Below are 10,124 nucleotides of genomic sequence, written 5' to 3' on the forward strand. Positions count from 1 at the left end.
GTGTGTGCGTGCGTGTGTGTGTGTGCGTGTGCGTGTGTTACGTACGTGCACCAGTTGTATATACTAGTTAGTATGTATGTATACATGTACTCATTGTTTTGTCCTTTCACGAGAAAATCTAAAAAGAAAAATGCTCAAGACGAATGAAAACCTGGACGTACTGAAACTGGAAAAGTTAAAAGAATCCGACCGATAATATCAGGGAAGATACCTACATTCAAAAACGGCCATGAAAGGATTCAACTGGATCTTCCATAAGTCTCCTGGTTCCAGGTTGCAGGCTTCAAGGATTTAACTGGATCTTCGATAAGTCTCCTGGTTCCAGGTTGCAGGCTTCAAGGATTCAACTGGATCTTCGATAAGTCTCCTGGTTCCAGGTTGCAGGCTTCAAGGATTCAACTGGATCTTCGATAAGTCTCCTGGTTCCAGGTTGCAGGATTCAAGGATTGAACTGGATCTTCGATAATTCTCCAGGTTCCAGGCTCCATTGTTTTAACGGAATCTTCGATAATTCTCCAGGCTCCAAGACCAACTGACGAAGGCGGAACAGACGTCTTCAACGGATTCGCCCAGAGTCCAAAAAGGATCTTCCAGAGATTCCTGGAGACACTTGGATCGCAGGCGACAAGAAGCTTCCCCGGGGAAGCCCAGGATGGAGCATGCGCCGTTTTTTAAAACTAACGATACTTCGCAGCGATGACAACTACATAGTTGACAATATGAATCGTTTTGTGAACAATGTGTTGTCCTCTCGAGCGAGTGTCTCGCGTCGAGATTTGCTAGGAGCCACCGATGCTCCTTGTTACTATTCTTTATTATCATCCCCACCTCGGTCACTAACAGTCTACCGGCCAGCGAAAAGGCGAGCCCTCAGGAAAATTCGAGAATTCTACCATCCCAGAAACAGAAAAGGAGATAGTTTCCCTCGTGCGTCGAGTAGCGCCGAAAGGAAGATGGAGGTGACGGAAGTGCCAGCAGCAGGACCGTTCCCTCCAAGACAAAACTTGCCTCACGAAGGAAAGGTAGAAACCAGGCGAATTCTCCGGCCGAAGAGAGGGCTAAACCTGAGGCAGAACCTTCTGAATCGAAGAGCAGAAGGTTCCTGTAGTAGTACCGTTATACTGGACGTCGGAGGAACGAAGAGGAAAAACCAGGAGACAGAAGAGAGAAGCCCCGACGCCAAACGACCAAGAACGGAGGAAGGTGGCTGGCTCGTAGCTGGAAACACTCCTTGTTGTACCCCGTTGCTGACAAGGAACTGCTTTCCCCGGCCAGAGCCGAAGGACGTAGGAGAGGGACTCGCTACAGTCCGTGCCCTCATGACTAAAGTAGTGCCATCTAAACGGAGGAGGAGGTACGTCAGGAACAGAGCAGTAGACCGTTTCCCTCGAGTGCTGAGAAACACCGAGGGAACGAAGAGAAAGATGGAGGACGCAGGGGAGTCATCCCCGTCCAACATGAGACTTAGGAAGGATGAAGACGAAGCGGCGACTGCTAGTCCTACCCGAAGGCCTCCCCTGAAAGCGAGGCGAGGAGGTATGATAAAGGCGGCAGCTCTGAGGAAGAGGTTTGCTGACAATTCCCAGAGAGGGCCGCAAGACTGTCGGGGAAGGAAGAGGAAGATGGAGGAGGACGAGGAATCGACAGCATCCGTCGAGCAGGGGAAAATGGAGGCTTCAGGCAAGATGGAGCCCCTGAGCAAAAGACGGAAGGCGGACCGAAGCCCTCCTCCTCGCAGTCCACCAAAGGCACGGAAAAGGCTACCCCGGCAGGCAAAGGCAAACGCAGTGGACAGAATCCACAAAATGTATGGCGTCCCGGCCAAGAGAACCGAGCCGGGCCAAAATGCAGCTGCCAAGAAGGACGAAATGAAAGAGAGGGCGAATGAAAAGGTTGAGGAAAAAGTGAAGAAAGAGGCAGAAGCAACAGAAGCAATGCAAACGAACATTTCCCCCGACGAACCTCAACAGAAGAAGCTGGGGAAAAGGAAAGGGAAAAAGGAGCCTCCAAAGAAGCAGGCTGAGGAAAAACAGAAGAAAGAGAAGAAAATGGAGGCTCCAAAGAACCATGCCGAGAAGAAGAAGAATAAGAAGAAGAAAGAGGAGCCTCCGAAGAAACAGGCCGAGAAGAGAAAGAGGAAAGGTGCGAAAAGACCCAAAAAGCAGGAGAAGGAGGCTCAGAAACCCGAAGCCGTAACGATGAGTGAGGCTGTGGTGGCTGAGCTCCTCAAGCAAGGAAAGGAGCTGGGTGCTGGGGCCTATGGAACCGTTTACAAGGTCGTCCACAAGGGAGAAGTAGCCGTGCTGAAAGTGGCTAATTCCCGCCAGTGGAATGTGAAAGCGGTTTTCAGAAAAGAAGCGAATGTTCTTCAGGCCCTCAATGGCGCAGGAGGTGCTCCTCTGCTGTTTGGCACCTGTAGCAAACCAGCAGCGATCCTCATGGAGTATTGTGCTGGCGAAGAGTTCTTCTCATTTATAAACGACTCGAAGAACTCTCCTTCCCTCGCTTTGGGAATCCTTCCGGACGTTGCGAGAAAGCTGCACCAGATCCACTTGGCAGGATACGTCCACGTGGATTTGAAGACAGATAACGTCATGGTCCACGTCCCAGAAGGCAAGGGCAAGAAACAGGTGAAGCCCAGGATAATCGACTTCGGATTAGCTGTAGAAAGGGGAAAGGAAATCGAGCTATATCCGAATATGTCCGATTCCATCTACCCGCCCGAGTACACGGAAGGTGCGCCAGCGCAGCCCTCTGGGGACGTCTATTCCATGGGATGTCTTATTGAGGATACGATCTACGCCTTCACAGATCACATCCCACAGCACTACGAGGAAATTATAAACATGGCGAAGAACGAAAATCCAAAACTTCGACCAACCGTCCCAAAGCTAGTGAAACTGCTGGAAGCAGCGAGAAAAAAGCCCAACCTTCAATAGAAGCCACAGGGGTAGCCAGAGACATTCTAGAAGAGCCCCAAGACTGCTTCGAGTATTGCTCTGTTCCTCTATAGAGATTCTACATGTAGAAAACCTCTGTTATGCGAACAACTGGTCGGATTTCTAGATCTTCTAGAAACACGGCTCGCAGAGGGAAGCAGTCCACTGCTTCTAGTATGCTATGTTCCTTAATGGAGATTCTACAAGTAGAAAGCCTCTGTTATGCGAACAAATGGTCGGATTTCTAGATCATCTAGAAACACGGCTCGCAGAGGGAAGCAGTCCACTGCTTCTAGTATGCTATGTTCCTTAATGGAGATTTTACAAGTAGAAAGCCTCTGTTATGCGAACAAATGGTCGAATTTCTAGATCATCTAGAAACACGGCTCGCAGAGGGAAGCAGTCCACTGCTTCTAGTATGCTATGTTCCTTAATGGAGATTCTACATGTAGAAAACCTCTGTTATGCGAAAAACTGGTTGGATTTCTAGATCTTCTAGAAACACGGCTTGCAGAGGGAAGCAGTCCACTGCTTCTAGTATGTTATGTTCCTTAATGGAGATTCTACATGTAGAAAGCCTCTGTTATGCGAACAAATGGTCAGATTTCTAGATCATCTAGAAATATGGCTCGCAGAGGGAAGCAGTCCACTGCTTCTAGTATGCTACGTTCCTTAATGAAGATTTTACAAGTAGAAAACCTCTGTTATGCGAACAACTGGTCGGATTTCTAGATCTCTAGAAACACGGCTCGCGAGGGGAAGCAGCCCCATGCTTAGTATCTAGTTTCCTTAATGGAGATTCACAAGTAGAAAGCCTCTGTTATACGAACAAATGGTCGGATTTTAGATCTTCTAGAGGGAAAGCACAGCTTCGCTCGCAGAGGGAAAGGTCATAGATCATCTAGAAAACACTGCTCGCAAGAGAGTTCACTAAAGCTCTAGTATGCTGTTCTATGCCTTAATGGAGATTCTACAAGTAGAAAGCCTCTGTTATGCGAACAAATGGTCGGATTTCTAGAATTCATTCTAGAAAACACGGCTCGCAGAGGAAGTCAGTCCACTGCTTCTAGTATGCTATGTTCCTTAATTTGGAGAATTCTACACGGAGAAAGCTTTTCTGTATGCGAAAAAATGGGTCGGAATTTCTTTAAAAGATCATCCTAGAAACACGGCTTGCCAGAGGAAGCAGTTCCACTGGCTTCTAGGATGAACTAAATGGTTCTATGGAGATTCTTTACAAGTAGAAAGACTCGGTTATGAAAACAAAGGGCGGATTTAGATCTTCTTAGAAACACAGCTCGCAGAGGGAAGCAGTCCATTGCTTCTAGTATGCTATGTTCCTTAATGGATATTCTACAAGTAGAAATCCTCTGTTATGCAAACAACTGGTCGGATTTCTAGATCTTCTAGAAACACGGCTCGCAGAGGGAAGCAGTCCACTGCTTCTAGTATGCTATGTTCCTTAATGGAGATTCTACTTATAGAAAGCCTCTGTTATACGAACAAATGGTCGGATTTCTAGATCATCTAGAAACACGGCTCGCAGAGGGAAGCAGTCCATTGCTTCTAGTATGCTATGTTCCTTAATGGAGATTCTACTTATAGAAATCCTCTGTTATGCAAACAACTGGTTGGATTTCTAGATGATCTAGACACGCTCGCAAGAGCAGTCCAACTGCTCTAGATCTAGAAACACGCTAGCAGAGAGCAGGTCACTGCTCTAGATGCTATGTCTAATGAGATCTGAGATGAGATTCTACTACATAGAAAGCCTCTGTTAAGGCAAACAAATGGGTCGGATTTCTATCATCTAGAAACCACGGCTCGCAGAGGGAAAGCATTCCCAATGCTTCTAGTAATGCTATTTCCTTAAATGGAGATTCTACAAGTAAAAGCCTCTGTTATGGCGAACAAAGGGTCATTTTCTACATCATCTAGAAACACGGCTTCGCAGAGGGAAGCAGTCCACTGCTTCTAGTATGCTATGTTCCTTAATGGAGATTCTACAGAAGTAGAAACGCCTCTTTTATACGAACCCAAAAATGGTCGATTTCCTAGATTCTCTAGAAACACTTGTCTCGCAGAAACAGGAAGCAGTCCACTGCTTCTAGTATGCTATGTTCCTTAATGGAGATTCTACAAGTAGAAATCCTCTGTTATGCGAACAAATGGTCGGATTTCTAGATCATCTAGAAACACGGCTCGCAGAGGGAAGCAGTCCACTGCTTCTAGTTATAACCGAACAAAAATGGTCGGATTTCTAGAATTCATTCCTTAAGAAACCAACGCGCCTCGGCGAGGGAAGGCAGTCCATTCGCAATCTAGTATGCTAAAATGTTCCTTAATGGAGATCTACGTTATAGAAACCTTTCTGGTTATGAGCACAACCTTGGTGATTTAATAGATGATCATTTCTAGAAACACGGCTCGCAGAGGAAGCAGTCCACTGCTTCTAGTATGTATGTGCCTTAATGGAGATTCTACAAGTAGAAAGCCTCTGTTATGCGAACAAACCGTGGTCGGATTTCTAGATCATCTAGAAACACGGTGGCTCGCAGAGGGAAGCAGTCCCCATGCTTGGCTAGTATGCTATGTTCCTTAATGGAGATTCTACTTATAGAAAGCCTATGTTATACGAACAAATGGTCGGATTTCTAGATCATCTAGAAACACGGCTCGCAGAGGAAAGCAGTCCACTGCTTCTAGTATGCTATGTTCCTTAATGGAGATTCTACTTATAGAAAAACCTCTGTTATGCGAACAAATGGTCGGATTTCTAGATCATCTAGAAACACGGCTCGCAGAGGGAAGCAGTCCAATGCTTCTAGTATGCTATGTTCCTTAATGGAGATTCTACATGTAGAAATCCTCTGTTATGCAAACAAATGGTCGGATTTCTGGATCTTCTAGAAACACGGCTCGCAGAGGGAAGCAGTCCACTGCTTTTAGTATGCTATGTTCCTTAATGGAGATTCTATATGTAGAAATCCTCTGTTGTGCAAACAACTGGTCGGATTTCTAGATCTTCTAGAAACACGGCTCGCAGAGGGAAGCAGTCCACTGCTTTTAGTATGCTATGTTCCTTAATGGAGATTCTACATGTAGAAATCCTCTGTTATGCAAACAACTGGTCGGATTTCTAGATCTTCTAGAAACACGGCTCGCATAGGGGAGCAGTCCACTGCTTCTAGTATGCTATGTTCCTTAATGGATATTCTACAAGTAGAAAGCCTCTGTTATGCGAACAAATGGTCGGATTTCTACATCATCTAGAAACACGGCTCGCAGAGGAAAGCAGTCCACTGTTTCTAGTATCCTATGTTCCTTAATGGAGATTCTAATTATAGAAAGCATCTGTTATGCAAACAAATGGTCAGATTTCTAGACCATCTAGAAACACGGCTCGCAGAGGGAAGAAGTTCACTGCTTCTAGTATGCTGTGTTCCTTAATGGAGATTCTACAAGTAGAAAGCCTCTAATATGTGAACAACTGGTCGGATTTCTAGATCATCTAGAAACACGGCTCGCAGAGGGAAGCAGTCCACTCCTTCTAGTATGCTATGTTCCTTAATGGACATTCTACAAGTAGAAATCCTCTGTTATGCAAACAACTGGTCGCATTTCTAAATCTTCTAGAAACACGGCTCGCAGAGGGAAGCAGTCCACTGATTCTAGTATGCTATGTTCCTTAATGGAGATTCTACTTATAGAAAGCCTCTGTTATGCGAACAAATGGTCGGATTTCTAGATCATCTAGAAACACGGCTCGCAGAGGGAAGCAGTCCACTGCTTCTACTATGCTATGTTAGCCGATCTCGATCCAGTCTGCTATTTCTCCTTCAATTCTGAAAGCTCTAACTTTTGTCATTAGTTTCTTGTGTGAAACTTTGTCAACGGCCTTTTTGAAATCCAAGTAGCGTATATCTATTGCTCTACTACTGTCGTAAATACCAAGCATTTTATGAAAATACTCCAAGAGGTTTGATAGGCAGGATTTGTTTTGCCTGAAACCGTGTTTACTGTTTAACAACAAGTTGTGTCTAGCAATGAGAGAGAGAGAGAGAGAGAGAGAGAGAGAGAGAGAGAGAGAGAGAGAGAGAGAGAGAGAGAGAGGGGGGGGGGGGAATTCTGAAGATTGTTACGTTGTTTCCAATACCTGTAGCTTACAAAGAAGTAGCAGGTGAAGTGTCTTTTGGCAAATATAGTAAGCATTAAAAACATGCATAAAAAACAATTATATATTTTTTTCAGTGTTTCTATCAATATTTTACTTGTGTGCAGTGGGTAAACATTATCAAAATTTAAATATAACTTTGATATTTAGTACTCATTAATCTATCCAGGGGGTGGGGGCACATGACCAGGTGCCCCCTTTAAATCCGCCTCTGTGCCTGTGGGAGGGGGTTTGGCGAATTGGCGGAGAAACTAGTGCAGTAGTGCTGCTGTGTGATGCTCACAAGTCCAACGTAAAGTTTTGTGTACCTTGGTATTTATTTCTGCTAGTTTTGCAATAGTAACTATTTTATATAAGTCCTTATTTATTTATTATAGTATTGTTAACTACCTAAATAATATTTGGTGATGCTCGTGGCTTCATAATGAAAACAGTTTGTCGAAGGTTAATATTTATTTTTAATATTTTATGTGGCAAATAGTCCGATTTCATTCATGAAAAAGAAAATTAACAGGAGTATTAATTGTATTAGCATATCCTGGTCAGAAAAAATCTCCCTTTTGTCAGACAACTTGCCATTGTGGTTCGCACCCGAAGACGTTCAAGTTCAGAACTTCGGCGCAAGAAGAAGAAAATTATCGAAGCGGCTACTTGGAAAATATTGCATTCATCTGGGAAATTTACTTCGAGGCCGGGATGTTTTACCACGTAAGATATTCTGGAATGCATATTTCATTATTAATTTTCAATTTAATGGGTTAAAGCTGCGCTAGTCGCGTTTTACCACATGCTGGGCTATGGAACTAAATCGTGCTACTATGTACCCTGGCCTAGGAATAGCCTAACCTATTCTGTGCTACTGAATTAGCTTTGTATGCATAGGACAGTGAAAAAAAAATCGTAGTCATGACATGTTGGGGATCCTCCGTTTTCTTACACTGAACAAATTCAAGGTCTTTAATTGTAAGGAAATTATGTGGATGAGAACTAGGCTGGCGACAAGTGGTGCATCTTGTGGTAAAGTCACAAACCACAACGGCCTACCATTTAGCTACTAGACTATCATCCTCATACATACTCGTTCCTTATAGGGTAGGCAGGGTGGTATTTCTACAGAAGCAATCCGCGGTGGCCTAGACTATGGCAATTGACGTTTTCCTATGTTAGCCTATTTACTTACTGAACAAGAATTTAAAGTAATAGGTAGTATTTATTTGGACAACTGTAATTAGCCCTAACCACCCGGGGCCAGTACTAAATACGTTGAAATACATTGGACGCCCCAATCCCTAGTGGATGTCATATCCGCGGTTACGTTCCTTGCAGTTCGTAGGGAACTATTCTTTAGAATTAGGCTACCCTTCAAGAAACTTAACCGCGAATACGACATCCACTAGTAATTGGGGCGTCCAATGTATTTTGCCGTGTTTAGTACTTTCCCCCTGGGGGTTAATTACAGTCGTCCGAATAAATAGTAGGTACTTAAAATTCTTGTTCAGTAGGTAAAACTGCATAGAAAAACAGCAACTGCCATAGTCTGGGCCGCCACGGATCTACCGGCAGGGTTACTACTTCTTGGGATAGGTGACTAGCCTACTTTATATACTAGGCCTAGGCTAACTAGCTACCTAGTAAATTTCTGTAAACCCTAGCCTAGGCTAAGATTACCGGCATTACCTATGTAGCTTGAAACATGAGTTTCACATATTTTCAGTATGTGTGCTTTGTATGTTTCTGGTGTACATTTTGGAAGCAAATTACCAGTTTTAAAGAAATTGGACCCCTGCTCCTTGCACTGGCTAGTTATTTAGGACTACAGTAGGAAACTATTTTTTTGTATGGGAAAACAAAACTAGTGAAATAGGTATACCTTGTAGGTAGCTAGGCATGTACTGTCGGCCAACGAAGAATTGGAGTAGTTTCTTCATTCATTGTTCGTTATGGAAATATTGCCATATGCAGGTGCCAGATTATTTACTTAACAATACATAACATTTCCTTTCAAAGGTGCTATACTTGAAATAAAATACATTAGAAATGAGTAGACTTATGCAACGTATTAAAGATAATTATTTTGCAAAGTAAGGAAAGTATATACCGATGGATCCACGATTTCTAATTTTATTCTCAACTCTAGCTTTGTGACAGCATACCTAAGTATTTTGAAGTTGGCTTTGCTGCCACTCAAGTCTTGACTCAATGTATCGTACTGCACTGGGGTGTTGTCATTTCGTCTCCTACAGCCGATAAATAATGAAATAAATACATCAAGGCATTAACATTCTTTGAAAATGATGTTTAATTAAACTAATTTTGCCCTTTGATCAATAAAATAATTTGCATGACACATTTAGTGGGCCTAAATTGGACTTCTGATTTTCACACATGATCAGCCTAGGTCTATTTTCAGCAGTATACTCTCTCGGATACGTAACATGAATAAATATTTAAATCGATGATATATATATTAATCTGCTTTATTTGATTAGTATTCCCATTATTCTTGTTTTATTAGCCATGTTTGTCTTTCTTCTTATCCTTTTCAGAATTGTTTAATATAATTCAGTCTTTTATTTTTTATCGAATTCCTTGCATATCATTTGGACACGTTGGAAAGCTGTGGGAGTCAAAACTGCAAATACATTAGGAAAGATTACTTTCAGTAAAGCTTTCTTAGGTTGATCTTTCTGTAACTGTTCATTTCATCTAAATAGAAATTAATTACAATTAGTTTCACATGTATACCTAGACCTACTACCGTAAGCATATTATAAGTAGCTGAAAGGATAGGAAATATGAAAGGTGACGTTCTCGTTTAAATTTATTTCATATGTTTATTTTTTCTTTTTTCAAGAAAACTTACTGCTTTAATCAAGGGTTGCTCTTTGACAGCTACAACAATCTTAAAGGGTGTAAACACGAGTGTATGTACATATTTTGGGGAATGAAAGATAAAGTTTCTTTTAACAGAAAATATTTTATAAAAATGCATTTTAAGGCGTCTGGTGTTG

At 42.8% G+C, this 10,124-nt stretch overlaps 1 protein-coding gene across 1 annotated transcript; it reads left to right on the forward strand.

Annotated features, from left to right (window-relative positions):
• The first annotated feature begins 1,622 nt into the window (after positions 1 to 1,622).
• On the forward strand, positions 1,623 to 2,939 carry LOC135224843 (neurofilament medium polypeptide-like). Its single transcript, XM_064264165.1, has one exon. The coding sequence runs from the start codon at positions 1,623 to 1,625 to the stop codon at positions 2,937 to 2,939; it is 1,317 nt and encodes a 438-aa protein (XP_064120235.1).
• Positions 2,940 to 10,124: the final 7,185 nt, after the last annotated feature.

This window comes from Macrobrachium nipponense, chromosome 12 (genome assembly GCF_015104395.2).
Source record: "Macrobrachium nipponense isolate FS-2020 chromosome 12, ASM1510439v2, whole genome shotgun sequence".
NCBI classification, from domain to species: domain Eukaryota; kingdom Metazoa; phylum Arthropoda; class Malacostraca; order Decapoda; family Palaemonidae; genus Macrobrachium; species Macrobrachium nipponense.